The sequence below is a fragment of the Mustela nivalis genome, assembly GCF_964662115.1.
Source record: "Mustela nivalis genome assembly, chromosome: 12".
Classification (NCBI taxonomy): domain Eukaryota; kingdom Metazoa; phylum Chordata; class Mammalia; order Carnivora; family Mustelidae; genus Mustela; species Mustela nivalis.
In genome coordinates, this window is record NC_139031.1 from 65,550,920 (window position 1) to 65,567,724 (window position 16,805).

General features: G+C 40.9%; 1 protein-coding gene across 1 annotated transcript in view; it reads left to right on the forward strand.

Annotated features, from left to right (window-relative positions):
* The window catches only part of SLC25A13 (solute carrier family 25 member 13), a 180,519-nt gene that overhangs the window by 13,256 nt on the left and 150,458 nt on the right, over positions 1-16,805 (forward strand). The window contains 1 exon segment of the mRNA XM_082693601.1: positions 13,240-13,293. Within this exon segment, the coding sequence (XP_082549727.1) occupies positions 13,240-13,293 (54 nt within the window).

Here is a 16,805-nt window from a genome sequence, read left to right on the forward strand (position 1 = left end):
GGTCTGCTTTCTGCTGACTGTGGGCACTTACACATCGTAATGCCAAATTAAAAAGACTTTGTTAGTTTCAGCTCCGGTGTTGTCCGGTGATACCCTTCCATAAGGACAGCTTGAAGTCCCCATCCCTGCTTGCCAAATTCTCAGCACGTCCTCCAGGTATTATAATTAGTGTCAAAACATCCTGGGCTCTTGGGTCATTTTTGGCTCTGTAATTTACCTACTCACTTGTGATGACTAAGAGTCTTATAGCCTCAGTTTCCTCATCTGAAAAATGGTGATAGTAATGACTCTTTACCTTAAATAGTTTCAGAGATGTTCTAATGAGGTCAGATATAAAGACTTTAAGCACTGTGCCTAGCATAGACTAAAGGACCTGGTAAAAGTTAACCTGGTTACTGTTAATTGCTGTCACCAATAATGAACAGTCCAGCTCCAGAGACTTTACCTCTACAACCCCCCAACGCCAACAGAATTACAGTGTTAGTTCTGCCACCACTCTAATTTGCAGAAGCACGTATCTCCACTGATGGATCAGGCTGGCATTCCCGTTGTGAGGCAGAGTCTCTGGCTTATTTGGCATTGTGTCCTCAGTGCCTGGCGCTGGGCCTGGTGCAGGGAAGGCTTCCCCGAGGCGATGGCGTTGTGAGAACGGGCAGCACCATCTAGACAGTAGTTCTGACTCAGGGTGCAGTAAATCTGCCCCAGGGCATATTTGGTAATGTCTGGGTACATTTTTGGTGGTCACATCGGGGAGGAGGAGTGGCCAGAGATGTTGCTAAACATCCTACAGTGCATCAGACAGCCCCCTGTAACAAAGAATGACGGGACATCCAAAATGTCAGTAGGGCCAAGATTGAGAAAGCCTGCTCTGAGGTAACCTGACTGCCCGGGTTATGGTCCTGTGGAATAGACTTGGGGTTTGGGGTAGATCAACCTGTGTGACCTGCAGTTTTCTCATCTGTAAAGGAAGAGAGTCAAACCTGCTTCAAGTGTTCTTTGAAAATAAAGGGGGATTAAACAGGTGTGTCCCTAGTTACACTACCTAATTAAGTTAATCTTTTTTAGAAAGGGGGAGAGCACAAGCTAGGGGAGAGGCAGAGGGAGAAGCAGACTCCCCGCTGAGCAGGGAGCCTGATATAAGACTTGATCCTAGGACCCTGGGATCATGACCTGAGCCAAAGGCAGATGCTTAACCAACTGAGCCTCCCAGGCTCCCCTAATTAAGTTTCTGATTGTTCTGGCTACTCATGATTTTTTTTTTCCCCCAGTAGACTTAATTTTTTTTTTTTTTTAAGATTTTATTTGTTTATTTGACAGAGAGAGAGATCACAAGTAGGCAGAGAGGCAGGCAGAGAGAGGGGGAAGCAGGCTCCCTGCTGAGCTGAGACTCCATTGCAGGGCTCAATCTCTGGAGCCTGAGATCATGACCTGAGCCCAAGGCAGAGGCTTAACCCACTGAGCCACCCAGGCGCCCCTAGACTTAATAGTTTTGAATAGTTTTAGGTTCACAGCAAAATTGAAAGGAAGGTTCAGAAGTTTCTTATATACCACTTGTTCCTAAGAGTGCACAATCTCCCCATTATTTTCCTTCAGAATGGTACATGCGGTACAGGTGATGAACCTACATTGACATATCGTTATCACCAAAGTCCCTGGTTTGCATTCGGATTCACTTCTGGTGGTGTACATTCTGTGGGTTTGGACAAATTGTATAATGATATGTATCCACCATAATAGTATCATAATTGGTATTTTCACTGCTCTAAAAATCCTCTATATTCTGCCTGTTCTCCTTCCCTACTCCCTCACCTCTAGCAACCACTGATCTTACTTATTATCACCACACTTTTGCCTTTTTTTAACCAGTGTCATGTAGTTACAGTCCTACAGTATGTAGTCTTTTCAGATTAGCTTCTTTCACTCAGTAATCTGCATTTAAGTTTCCTTCATGACTCTTCATCACTTCATGGCTCTTTTTTTTTTTTTTTATGCTGAATAATACTCCAATATCTGGATGTCCATGGTTTAATTAACCATTCACTGAAATACACTTTGGTTGCTTCCAGTTTTCAATAATTAGGAATACAGCTGCTGTAAACATCCATGAGTAAGTTTTTGTGTGGATATACATTTCAATTTGTGAGTCATATGGTAAGACTATGGTAATTTTGTAGGAAACTGCCATTCTTTCTTCCAGAATGACCATAGCATTTTGCATTCGCATCAGTAATCCGTGCAGAGTTTCTGTTGCTGCTCATCCTCACCAGCGTTAGTGTTGTCAGGATTCTGCATTTGGGCCATTTAGATAGGCATGCATTGATATCTTGTTTTAATTTGTATTTCCCTGTTGGCAGATGATGTGGAGCAACTTCTTATATTTACTTCTTATCTATCATCCTCCTTGGAGATTTTTGTGAAGGTCTTTCGCCCATTTTTGTATTGTTTTTTTTTTTCTTACGGTAGAGTTTTAAGAGTTCTTTGTATATTTTGGATAGTAGTTCTTAATTGGCTCCTCTTTTGCAAATACTTGATCCCAGTCTTTTGCTTCTCTCTTCATTTTCTTGACATTGTCTTTCGCAGAGCAGAAATTTCTATTTTAGTCAAGTTCAGCTTCTCAGTTCTTTCTTTTGTGGGACATGCCATGGGTGCTACATCTAAAAAGTCCATGCCTAACTCAAGGCCATCTGAGTTTGATCCTTTATGATCTTCTGGGAAGTTTACATTTAGGTCTCTGATCCATTTTGAGTTAATTTTTGTGAAGGGTTTAGGTCTGTGTGTAGAGTCTTTTTTTTTTTCCTGTTGTTATCTAATTGTTCCAGCACCATGGTTGAAGAGGCTGTCTTTGCCCTCTTGTGAAAGATCAGTTGGCTCTATTTATGTAGGTCTATTTCTAGGTTTTCTGTTCTGTTCCACGGGAGATCGTTAATATCCTCTTGGAGGATTGACCCTTCTGTCATTCTCTAATGTCCCTCTTTATCCCTGGTAACTTTCCTTGCTTCAAAATGGGCTCTGACTGAAATTAATATAGCTACTTTTGCTTTCTTTTGATTAGTGTGTAGGTGACAGTATCTTTCCTTGTTCATTTACTTTTTTGTTTTTTAAAGATTTGCTTATTTTAGAGAGGGCAGGAGTGAGTAGGAGGGAGGGCAGAGGGAGAGGATCTCAAGCAGACTCTCCACTGAGTGAGGAGCCCACTGTGGGTCTCAACACAGGATTCAGTCTGTCGACCCTGAGATCATGATTTAAGCCGAAATCAAGAATCAGGCACTTAACTGAGCCACCCAGGTGCCTGCCCCTCTGTTCATTTACTTTTAATATATAAATATTTTTATATTTACAGGGTTTTTTTTTGTTTGTTTGTTTCTTTGTAGGTAGCATATAGTTGGTTCTTATTTTTTGATGCATCTGACAGGCTCTGTCTTTTAATTAATTGGTATATTTAGATCATTAATATTTAAGGTGATTTTGATTATCTTGCTTGTTTTTTTCTATCTTCATGGATTTGTGGTTTCATGTCTGACATTGGAGGGAAGTTCTCAATCATTATTATTTCAAGTAATTCCTGCTGTTCCTTTTTTCTTCTCCTTCTGGTATTTGTTTTACATCTATGTTACATTTTTTGTAGCTGTACTGCAGTTCTTGGATATTCTGTTTCCCCTATTCTACCCCCACCCCCCATCTTTTTTCTCTCTGCTTTTCAGTTTTGGAGATTTCTGTTGAGATATCCTCAAACTCAGAGATTCTCCTCTTAGTCATGTCCAGTATACTAATAAGCCCATGAAAAGCATTCTTTATTATCCTTAAAGTGTTTTTGATCTCTGCTGTTTCTTTTGGTTCTTCCTTAGAATTTCCATTTTTCTACTTACATTGCTGATTCATTGTTGTATGCTGTCTACTTTATCCATTAGAGCCCTTAGCATATTAATTGTAGTCGTTTTAAATTCCTGTTTGATCATTTCAACATTCTTCCCATATTTGAGGCTGGTTTTGATGCTACTCTGTTTCTTCAAATTGTGTGTGTGTTTGTTTTGCCATTTGCTATGCTTTGTAATTTTTTCTTGGTAGCCAGACATGATGTACTGGATGGACAAAAGGAACTGCAGCAAATTTGCCTTTGGTAGTGTGGTGGTGGGGTGCAGAGGGGGAGGAAGTGTCCTGCAGGCCTGTGATTAGGTCTCCACCCATTGGAGAGTCTCTGGCTCCAGGCAGCGTACTTCATAAGGATGTCTCAGTTTTTCCGCCTTCCCTGAGGTGGGAGAGAATGGCTAGCAGTGGCTGGGATAGGGTATTTATCATGCCAGTAGTAAGGTAGGCTCTGATAATACTTCAGCAGGTTAGACGGTTAATAAGTAATTTCACCTGAGGACAGATCTTGTTAAAAAGAACGGAATACTCGATGGCATTTCGGAATGGTTCCTTTTCCTGTCCTTGTGTGGGATGTGCAAATGATTTTTCTCCCACTTTCACTGTGAGAACCAGGTGGAGTTCCCAGAGGTGAAACTCACAAAAATGTGGAGACCCTCCTATGGCTCGGACTTTCTAGAGTTTTCAAATCTCTGTCTGGTCCACACTGAGCCTCCAGCAGTTTGTCTTTCATAGGTCAGGTTTTCCTGCACCAACACAGGTTCCCACAGAGGTCCTAGTTGGTCCTTAAAATAACTTTCTGAAATAGATACGCAGGTTTTGTTACTTTGCCCATTTTATAGATGAGGAAACTAACTTGGAGATAATACCTGATTGTACGGGGTCACCGGGTTAGTAATACACTGGGACCCAGATCTTTACTCTGAACCTGGTGATGTTTGCTTTTGTCAGGGTGGGCAAATACCTTCTGTCTCCATGAGGAGTTGAAAATATAAACAGAAAAATGTCTATTTTAGAAAAGACTCATACTGTCTCTTGTCAGGTTTTTACTCTTGGGAACATTTACTGGAATGTTAGCTTTAGCTTAATAACAATAATAAAATCTAAAATTAGTGTGTTTAAAGTTATTTTAGCATCACAGAACCCACAGCTAAAACACCACCATTCATTTCTTAACTGTTATATTCTGCTTCTTAATACGGAATTGTAACGGTGGTGGCTTTATCCTTGTTTAAAGTTTGTCTACAACAGTGCAGAGTTAAATCCAGCACACTTCACAAGCTACTGAATCCTTCTGATAAACATCTGCAGCACCCCTGACATGACCCGTTTGTGTAATTACCTGGTGGGTTAACGTTTGTGGTATCTGGTGCCTTATAAGTCAGGTGTTGAGTGATGTGAACTTTTGAGGGTTGATTACACAGAAAGGCTGTGGTTTGAAGCATGCTTAACAACGCATCTTGTCTCTATACTAATGCATGTTTCAGTAGCTTTTTATAATCACTGCTCTTCATTTGTTAGAACTAAGGAAAACTGTAGGATGAGGAATGAGTGACTTAGTGAATTCGGTAAAAAAATGATTTTTCTTCAGTTTGATAAGACACCTTATTCTTTCTTTTTGAGTTAATGCTAGCTGTGGTTTTGGGGAATTCCAAACTTTCTTTCGAAGTTACTGATTGTATCAGTCAAGGTTCACTTGCAAAGAACAGAATCTACTCTAGCTGATTTAAGCAGAGGGAGATTTAATACAGGGTATTAAATGGCTTACAGAATTTGTTGGGAAGGTGAAGAAACAGACTTCAGGTTGAGCTTCCAGGAGTGCCTCCTAGGCCCTCACGGCAGACCAGGCCACCAAGGGAGCAGCAACCTCTTGTATAGTCATGAAATGGCTTGCCGGAAGGGGGTGTTCAGATCTGTACTGCCACTGACATGGGCAGGAGGTTGGCATGGGAAAATCCAGTACTTCTAGCAATGATACTTGCTGGCAGAAGCAGCAGAAGCATGGCCCCCACCTTCCCAGTTTTTGCTTTACAAAATGTTGCCTTCCACATTTCATCTAGCTTCATTGGATGGACAGCACCTAGGCCACATAGCTGCAAGGGAGTCTGGGAAATGTAGTTTTAGCCTTCCAGTCTCTGCAGTACGGGAAGTAGATGGGAAGGAGAGTTGGGCCCAGCTTCTAAATTGTTGAGCCACACCCAGTAGAGCTTTCCTCTGGGATTCAGGTCCGCCTACTACACTTCCTCAGATTCAGAAGACAGGCAGAGAGATTTCTTTCTCCACCTCCCATTTTCTGCTTGTCCCTGCATGTGTGCCTGTACATACAGCAGAGGCTAGCTCACTTTGATGAGCTGTCTCTTCTGGTTTTTATTTCATATCTAAAGTAAATAATTACTTCATGACAGTAGAATTTTCAGTGTAAGCCTGTGCTTGTCTTAGCTTTCAGACCTTTTAGGTTTCTGGGTGGGGGGTGGGGGTGGTTGGGCACAGGGCTGAGTGAAGGCAGTGTTGTGCAGTTGGTGGAGTAGCAAAGCTGAGATTGGGATTTTAGGGCCTAACTCAGTGGGTCTCAGCTGAACCCCACAGTATAATCTCTTGCTGAAGCTTTGAAGGTACCCATTTCGGAGATTCTGCTTGGATTGACCTTTGCAATCTAATCTGATAGGCCTGGACCTGATAAAACCCAGAAATTCTTCGGGAGACTTGAATAGACAGTTGGGGCTGAGAATAGCAGCCCCATTAGCTAAAGCTGTGGTTCTTAAATTTTAATAGCATCGGAATCACCTGGAGGACTTGTTCAGTGGTCGATTGCTGGCCCCACCCCCAGAGTTTCTGATTTGTAGATCTGGGGTACATTGTAACAGTTTGCATTTCTAAAAGTTCCCATTGGAGGCTGATGGTCCAGTGCCCACACTTTGAGCACCCCTAGCCTAGAAGGAACTACTATGTATTTTCACTGTACAGATTTGATTTCTACTCATCTGAAAAACTTTCTTCCTGCATCAACATTTTTGGAGCATCTGCTTAGTTTCTTTTCTTTGCAGGAGTTGGGAGTAAGATGCATTTGAGGAGATCATGCATATATAAATAGATAGATATCGTACAGCTTTTCAATGGAAGAAGAGAGCTTTTCTTCTCTTTACATTTTCTTCTTCAAATTAGTTTCCATTATTCTGTGTAGGTGTTCTTGTGTTCTTCCCCACTGCCCTGTTGGACTCACAATTCTGTACTACTGCGATTTGTTAATGAGCTTACAACTGTGCTTGATTCCAGTGTTAGAAAGTCAGTTTAAAAAAATATTGCTCCACGCAGAAAAATCTTTCCTGAGGTTCTCCTCCTTTTGGCTGTTCTAACTCATACTAAAATAAGAATGAATTTATTTGTCCTGAAAGTATTTTTCTGGTTCTCCTTGTCATGCTTCCTGGCACCACCTTTTAAAAACACAGTCATTGAAGTTAAGTTCTTGTTGGCTATTTTTTAAATATGTAGGATATACCTAGTTAGTGCATCTGTTTTGCAAATGCTATTGTTAACCTGTTCAAGCTATTATATCTAATGTTTGTCTTGTCAAAAATTTTACATACTCAGTGGTCCTGAAATTTTGTCCTGTGAAACATAGATTCACTGAATTGACCTGAAATTTCCATATTAATGTTCAGTAAAGGTAAACTTCTCCCGGTTTGGGGGGTGGGGAATATATATATATAGCATAGTTTTTTCAATTTTAACCCTCCCTCTTTTCACTGAGTCTTGACTGTGTGTGAAAGTTAGCTGCTATAGTATGAGGCTCTGTTGTATTGATTTAAGGAGCAAATGGTAATATTTCATAGTCATCTGCCAAGAACTCTTTTCCTTCATGGTGATTTTCCTAACTATGCTGGAAAACTAGTACCTTTATTTAAAACTCCTAATATACAAATTTTGTTTAATAGTGGAATCTGTTCTTACAAATGCAAATTCAGAAGCATGATGATAAAATCAGGCAATTAATTTGGAAGAACAGTAGTTGTAAATATTTACATGCTGTTTGTATAAGGAAAAAAAAAACTTACAACAATGAGATTCAGCCTTCTGGAAACAATCTGAAGTTTGATGAATCTTCTAAAGGCTTGTTAAAGTGATGCAGAGTGTGCATGCTGAGCCACTGTTTGAGTTGACTTAAAAAGGGAGGCTGCATTTCTGTAGTTCCCCTTTTCCAGCTCCCCAAACTGCCTAGGTATTGATTTTTGCCACCAGGCAGAATCCATCTCAGTACATCTTCAGAACACTGGTACTTCTAGCTCTAACTTAATGTTGTCTCAAAAGAAGCTGTGTTTAGTATTCTTCCTTTACTGCACATGATACCCAACAAGATAGGAATGGGAGGTAGAAGTAGAAATGGGAATTCTGGCTAGCCACACAGCAGTGGGGAGGCCAAGAGACCGGTAAAAGAGTTTTCTGAATTTATCCCCAATTGAACCATAGTTATTTTGTGCTTCATTAGTATGTTCAAGACCCAATAACACACATTTCCACAGGCCGCAGGGAAATTCCATGGTGTATCTGGAACTTGGGATCTGTTTTCAAGAAGTAGCATTGGTTGAGGCTCAGATAGCAGAAGGGATGAGTTAGGAAAACGTCTGTGGTTGGTGGTTTGCTGAATGTTTTTGAAGATCCATGAGTTCCTTTCCCCTCCCTCCTCCTCATTTTTTCCTTCTCAATTTATATGCCACGTTACTCATCGCTTAGACTTTTTGAAGAGTAAGCATGGCAGAAGATAAACACCTTTCCACAAATAATACAAATAATGGATTTCATTTGAGTGCTTTAACTGTGTGTCCTTTTGTTGCTAAGCACTAGATGTTATTATCTCCTGTAACTCTTGCAACCATCCAGGACTTCTGATTTTACAGGGGAGGAAAGGGAGACTGAGAGGTCAGAGGTCTAGCTCAAGGTCACACAACTAGTAGGTTTAGATGTCACACCTAATCCCAGTTACAGGTGGGCTGATACTAAAGCCATGTTTTTTGTTATTGTTGTTTTGTTTTGTTTTTAAGATTTTTAAACATTTACTTATTTATTTATTTAGTGAAAGTCAGGGAGGGGCAAAGGGAGAGGGAGAGAGAAAATCCCAAGCGAACTCCATGCCCAGTGCAGAGCTCGATGTAGAGCTCAGCAGGGCTCGATCCAGCATGCTGAAATCATAACCTGAGCTGAAACCAAGAGTCTGATGACATGCAACCCGTCTGAGCCACCCAGGCACCCCTAGAGCCATGTTCTTAGTTATAGCCCTGGATGGATGCTACAGTCTGGTGGTTGTAGGATAAAATCTTGATTTCTAGGCATGTACTATATTAGTGGTTAACGTAAGTTATGGTCAGTTTGAAGCTCCCTACAATGTGGCTCAGTGGAAAAACCAATAGAGAAGGAGGTGGAAGATTTGGAATCTGATCTCAGCTCACACGTTACTTAGATATGTAAGCAGAAATGGGTACCAGATCTGACTTTTGGGGAAGTACTTGACCCTCTTTGAGCCTTGGTTTCTCCTTCTATAAAGTGGGTGCAATATTATGCTGTCTGCAGGTCTCAGATTTTGCTGTGAAGATCCAGTGAAGTAATAGTCATGCATTGAAAATATTAAAATGTTCTATACACATTAGGTGATATGGCTTAGATTTGTTGGGTAACTATATGGATTTTTAAAAAATTAATTTATAGAATTCAGTACTTCAGCTAATATTTATTGAATGCCTCTTATGCCAAACATTATACTAGATGTTGGTCATACATTGATGAATAACTCCTGCTTTTTAAACAAAATTTTTTTAAAAAAGATTTTATTTACTTGACAGAGATCACAAGTAGGCAGAAACAGGCAGAGAGAGAGGAGGAAGCAGGCTCCCCACTGAGTAGAGAGCCTGATGTGGGGATTGATCTCAGGACCCCGGGATCATGACCTGAGCCAAAGGCAGAGGCTTAACCCACTGAACCACTCAGACGTCCCTAAACAAAATTTTTAATAAATTTATATACCCTTCACCCATTTCTCCCACCCCACTCCCCTGTCTCTAGCAACCACCAGTCTGTTCTCTATTTTTTATCCTCTGTATCTGTTTTTGTATAGATATATAGATTCCATATATAAGATCATACAGTACTTGTTTTTCTCTGATTTATTTCACTTAGCATATGCTCTTGAGGTCCATCCATGTTGTTGCAAATGGCAAGATTTCATTCTTTCTTATGCCTGAATGATAATCCATTATTTATTTATTTGTTTGTTTATTTATTTATTTATATGTATCTATCTATTTCATAATTTCTTTGTCCATTCATCCATCAGTGGACACTTAGGTTGTTGCTTTGTCTTGGCTATTGTAAATAAAGCTTCAGTGAACATGAGGGTGCATATATATCTTTTCAAGTTAGTGTTTTCATTTTCTTCAGATAAATACTCTCTAAGTAGAATAGTTCCATTTTTTAAATTTTTTGAGGAACCTACATAATGTTTTCTGTAATGGTTGTGCTAATTACCATTCTTAGCAGCGGTGTACAGTTACCTTTTCTCTACATTCTTGCCAACACTTACTATTTTCTTGTCTTTTTTTTTTCTTATAATTAGTCTAACAGGTGTAAGGTAACATCTCATTGTGGTTTTGATTCTCATTTTCCTGATGATGAGTGATACTGAGCATCTTTTCATGTATCTGTTGGCCATCTGTATGTCTTCTTTGGAGAAGTTTCACTTGTTCATGGTGTATGATCCTTTTAATAATATATTGTTGAATTTGGTTTGCAAGTATTTGTTGAGGATTTTTGCACATATGTTCATCAGGGATACTAGCCTGTAATTTTTTTTTTTCTTGCGGCATCCTTTTCTGGTTTTGGTATCAGGCTATGCTGGACTCATGAGTTTGGAAGAGTTTCTTCCTCTTCTATATTTTGCAAGAGTTGGAGAAGGATTGGTATTAATTCTTTGAATAGTTGATAGAGTTTGTTAGTGGAGCTGTCTGGTCCTAGACTTGTGTTTTGGGAGGTTTTAAATTATTGATTAAATCTCCTTACTAGTAATTGGTGTCTTCAGATTTTTGTATTTCATTATGATTCAGTTTTGGGAAGTTGTGTGTTTCTAGGCATTTACTCATTTCTTCTAGGTCATCCCATTTGTTAATATAATTGTTATAGTGGTCTTTTATCTTTCGTATTTCGGTGGTACCAGTTGTTGATGTCTCCTCTTTCATTTTCGATTTTATTTGTGCCATCTGTCTTTTATGCTTGGTGAATCTGGTTAAAGGTTTGTCAGTTTTGTTCATTTTTCAAAGAACCAGCTGTGTTACGTTGATGTTTCCTATTGTCGTTTTAGTCTCTGTTTCATTGATCTCTGCTTTTATCTTTGTTGTTTTCTCCCTCTATGGATTGTGTTCCCCTGTGCCCCTTAGATCCTGGCAGAGTCGCGGAGTGAAAGCCTTGTTTCTTAGGGAGGTGCAGTCCTGCTGGGGGATACTGATGTGCATTTGGGGGTTAGCAATGGAAGAATGCTGTGGGAATTTAGGGCAGGGGAAGTTCACTCTAAAATAGCATTGGCCTGGGAATGCTTGATGAAGTGCATGGAATAGTGAAGTAATTAGATTTTGAAGGATGTGGTATTCAAATAGTTCACTTGGTGGAAACCTAACCTTTGTTTTTAAAAGGAAACCCAGCTAAGTGCCTATGGTAACCATATGCCTTTTAAAAAATGTCACATATGGGGGCACCTGGGTGGCTCAGAATGTTAAGCATCTGCTTTTGGCTCGGGTCGTGATCTGTGGGTCCTGGGATCAAGTCCCACTTTGGGTTCCTTGCTCAGCGGGGAGACTGCTTCTTCTCTCCCTCTCCCTCTTCTGCTTGCGCTCTTTCTGTCTCTGTCTCAGTAAAATAAAATATTTTTTTTTAAAAATGTCACATATGGACTGTTTCAAGATACGGAACTTGGAGGGACTTTGTCCGCCCTTAAGAGGATGGAGGCGTTTTTATGCTGTCTCATCTTCTTCAGTAGTGTTTGGCCTATCCTACCTTTCTCAGAATATAAACCTGAAAGGAAGGAATCTTCTCTGGAAATGTGTAGATTGGCACTATCATCAGTCTTAGGTTGGTTAGCATTCTGTTTTTTCCTCCTTAATTGAATAGCAAAGAATACTAATTTAGAATTTTAAAAAGATTTCCAAATCTTACGGACAAAAAAATGCATTGGTGGTTACAAGTGCTCAGTTGAAATTAAAGGAGTTATCAGTCTTGCTTTGGGAAACAAGGTGAGTAGCCAACTCGTTTTAGAAAAACTACCTTTCCCATTCCAGTGATTAGTTAATAAAATTATTCCTCACAGTGGCAGGCCAAAAAGCTCGGCAGTTACACATTTAGAGACAGAGAACCCATTGTCCAAAGATCTCAGAAGAGCCTCTGCAAACAAACAGAAGGGATTTAGAACAATTTGCATAAATCTCCCTGTGGATAGCGACATGGCTCTGGTATTAGGGTGGTTCCAGGAACCCCTCCTTGGCTGTATCATGGGGTGACGCTGTGCTTGGTGAGACTTCAGTCCCATGACGGTTATTGCCAGCAGGATTGGGTGATGGGACACTGAATAAGCCCACTGTTTGGTTCCACATAAGGACTCTTTTGTGTTGGCCTGGGGTAGCCATATTCAAGTTTGTCTTGCTTTTTCTCCACTGATGTTTTTGGACTTTGTGGGCTGGGGAATTAAGCACAACACCTATTCTGAGCTAATCTGTCAAATTTTGTTCTCAAAAGGTAACCATAGCCCCTTGTATTTCTAGAATGTGGAGAATAATAGTCATACCTTTGGAGACTTTGACTTCTTAAATTAAAAGTTGGGGAGGGAAGGAGACCTTGCTTGGCATGCCCAGATAGCTAGGTATTCATGCGTGTTCCTGGCAGAACTGTGAGAAGTAATTCCCTTGTTTGTTAATTTGCCTTGTTCACCAACGTCTTAACTGTGTGCTCTTGCATAGTTAACAAACAAGTTGTACTTTAATATTTAATATTCCTCTGTGGAAAGGTATGGATCACTCTGGTGTGTAGTTTAAAATGCCAGGTGGTCACAGATCTGTTTCCAGTTTTCTTTTTTCCTACTTTTTGGGGAAAAAAAAATGATATACATTAAGTACCACATATTAAGAGCTTTACTGGTTTCTTGCACAGACTGTTACCATTCTAGAAGCCACATAAGGAGTCTGATTTAAAATCCAGGGGGTAGTTTATGCAATGGGGAAATTTGGTGCTTTAAGTACAAAAATGACATCTACTAATTTCTAACCTGGAGTTTATTTTCTTTCAGTCTGCTAGCTTGATTTCTCAGCTTTGTTCTAATAATATAAACATTTTTATGTTTATTTATAGGTGGTTTTAACCAAGAGAGCAGATCCAGCTGAGCTTAGAACAATATTTTTGAAGGTCAGTATAAAATGTTTCTTGTTTCTTGTTTGATTTGTGTTCTTGAACTTTTAAAGATTATTTTCAAACAGCTCTTTATTTCATTGTTTTATATATATATATAAAAGATACCTAAGTAAAGGATCTTTACTTAAGACTTATGAAAGAGATTCATTTCAGTTCTATCTGTTTTTTGAAATGTGTCAGCAGCTTGCAGGTGACTGTGAGGACAGTATGGTTTACATTTTAATTTCTTGTCTCTCACTTGGTGTCAGATACTGGGAGGGGGTTGTTGGGGGATTTAGTCTTACAACTCATTGACCCTTCCAGGACTCTCCTATGTGTTGTGATGATTGTGGTTTTTCTCCTAGGAGGCTGAAAGCTCTTTGTTAACACTTCCATAATCTTGATCCATCCAGAGAGGGCTGTCTTTGCCTCTCATTGGCCATCGTTGTTACCATCATCATCATCATTATCATGGTTTTATTGCAACTGTGGTTCATGGTGGCAGCCCAGTATGAGTAACAATACATACCAGTTCATGACAGATACCGTATATTTCCTTAGTTTCTTATATTTACCCTACTTGGTGACCTTGGGCAGTGAATGAATGATAGATACTCAAATAGAAGTCTACCCCAGGTCCCAAAGCTTGAATCACGTAATGTTATTTTACCTTGATTAAACTACTCAAAAAAGGAAAGGCCACCTTTGTAAAGATCATTCAAAAGGTGTATATGTGGGCCTTTTCTAAACATGATGGAAAAGCAGCTGTGCTGTATTCTTGAGGACCAGGGCTTCAAATGAAACACTTCGCATGCTGCTGTGTACCAAATACATGGCCCTGAAAGTCGCTAATTCTGTGAGCATCTCTTTCCTCATGAAAGTGTGGTACGATTAAAAAATACTGAGAAATCAGAGAATTTGAATACCAACAGGATTAACTGATATCAAGGAATTGTTACTGATTTTTTTTTTTTTTCTGAATGATGATATTGTGATAGGAGCTATAAAGAGTCTTTTTCTGTTAGAGATACACAGTGAAGTGTTTATAGATAAGATCATGTCTTAGGTTGGCTTTTAAACACCTCAGCTTGGGTGGGGGAGGGAAAATGCCTTGTCCGTGTGGCGGTGATACTTGAAATTGGTAAAGGGAACATTGAGTTTCTTACCCTATTCTTTCTACTTTGTTCATGTATGAACATCTTGTGAGTTATAAAAATTTGTAAAGATTGAGTGAAAAAACTTGGGTGAAAGTGTCCAGCGCCTGATACGCATTGATAACTGACCAGTAAGTATTTGAAATTAAATAATTCAACACGAGAGACAGGCTTCAAAAGGAGATGGTTAAACATGTGAGTAGGGCTGGGGGTGGGGGGAAGGGATGATATGTAAGGAGGTTTGGATTATGTATAAGAAAGCAGAATTCTTTATAAATTTGGTTTTAACCTGAAAGGACAACACAGTATACAGATTCGAAGGTGGAAAAGGATTGTAGGTCATGCAAATCCAGAAAGCAGAAATGCTTTGTTTCTTACCTGGACTAGTATCTATTACTCTGCATTTGGGGCCCATCGTGATTGGGATGAGGTGTGTATGTGGGAACCGTGGACATTTTTATTGTGTATATTTAAGATTTATAGTATAAAACTTAAAATTCTAGGAGACCACTTGCAGTGGGTTGCCAGAGACCCTAGAGAAATGGGTAAAAGCTCATTAACCTCAGCTGGCAACGTCATAATCATTCTTCGAACTCAGGACCTCACTATTACTTCTGTTTTCTAAACCAGCAGTAATTGTGGGTTTCCTTCTGACAGGAAATGGGAACAAGTTTGAAGATCTTAGTAGATGATACATCTTGGGCACCTCTTGGTCTTTTGGCGTGATCCAGTAGAAAGACTCCACCTGGGTAAAAGCTGTGCCCACCTTTTGAGGCTGCATGGCAGCTAGGTTAGGTTAAGATCCCACTTTGGAGAGCCTGTCTTTTCCATCTACTCCCGTTAATAGGAGGCGAGTCCCTGCTGGAGACAGATCAGATTGGTCACAGTTCTGGAGAGCCAGCTGTGGTGTTTCTGTGTCAGTGAGCCTGAAAGCTGGGGCGGGATCTTTGGCAGCACGTGGGGAAATGCCGTGGGCTCTTGGGGTGGCTAAGACGAAGTGGCTTTTGAGTGAGAGTGTGACTTAGAGTCCAAGGGAACGATGGGGCCAGGAAGGCGGGGGTGGGGGGGAGACTGTCCATGAAGAAAAGAGTGATCAGCAGTTTCTGGAAGGGATTGTGGCTCTGGCAGAGGTTTGGGTGATCTCATCAGGCCTGGGCAGGGTCGTACCAACACAAATCCACCTTGGCTCAGCATGTGGGGGATCTCTTGTTTACCGTCTACCACAGATGGTGTTGTGGTGGGAGGAGAAAAGGGATGAGGAGAATTGGGGTGAGGGTTGGGGACTCTGCCAGGCACTGCTCCACTGTGGCCAGGCTTTCCCGTTAAGTGGGGGGATCAGCAGTAAGCTCTCTGCAAACTGGGCTACTTTGCTGATTTTCTGTGACTTTCTCCTGACTTTTCTTCCTGATAAATAAACCAGCCTTCTGACTGTCACGCTAGTTAGGGGATTCTTCTGTAGCTCAGGGGAGGTGGACCTTTGGACCAGATGAGCTGATAGCAGGGGAGATGGCAACTGTGGAGGTCCGAGAGAGCCAGTGGAACTGGCAGAGAGGAGGAAAGAGGGGTCCTGGAGGACGGAGATGGGCCCTTGAGAAGGGTTACACTTTCTTCTTTTTTTGTGGGGAGGGGTTGCTTACTGTATGTGAAGTGTAGCATTAAGTGTTGGGCTATAAAGATGCATAAATCATGGATCCTGCTTTTTACTAGTTCACTGTGTGTAAGTGTAAACAAAAAAAAAAAAGCCATGATATGGTTGATAAGCATTATATGGTGTTAATTAGTAGGAAGATGATGTGGAGCTAATTAGATCTAGCCGAGGTCATTGCAATTACAGAGAGGTGGTGATGTTGGAGCTGGGCTTGACAGTGAGTAGGTACTTACCAGCTGGAGATGGTAGAGGGGGGCTGTGGGCAGAGGGCAGAGGAGGACCATTCCGGCCAGAGGCAGCAGCAGGTGTGGAACAGAGGGCTGTAAGAGTGCCAGGCGGGGGGTGACCTGGAGCACAGGCTCTTGGGCAGCGCAGTTGGGTGGTGGGCAGGGGGCACTCGGTGGCTAGCATTCCTAGCCTGAGGGGTTGAATTGGTTATGCAGCCTCTTCGGGTGACAGGTGGTGGCTAACATTTTGTCTGCGTGTGGAAGTTGAAGTCCAGGTGTGGTCAGTTTCGTTTCTAATCTAAGTGTTGACATGCGTTTTGGAGCAGGTGGACTGAGTACTCCCAGTTTAAATAAAACACCGTGAAACTTCAAGGTGAGTAGGGTGTATAGAAGAGGTATAAGCAGCAACCAAGTCTTCAAGGAGTTCAGCTTTTACACGGGAGACCACATTTACAGGTAGGCAGCGGGTGAAAAAGAATCTAGATTCACGTAAGTGCC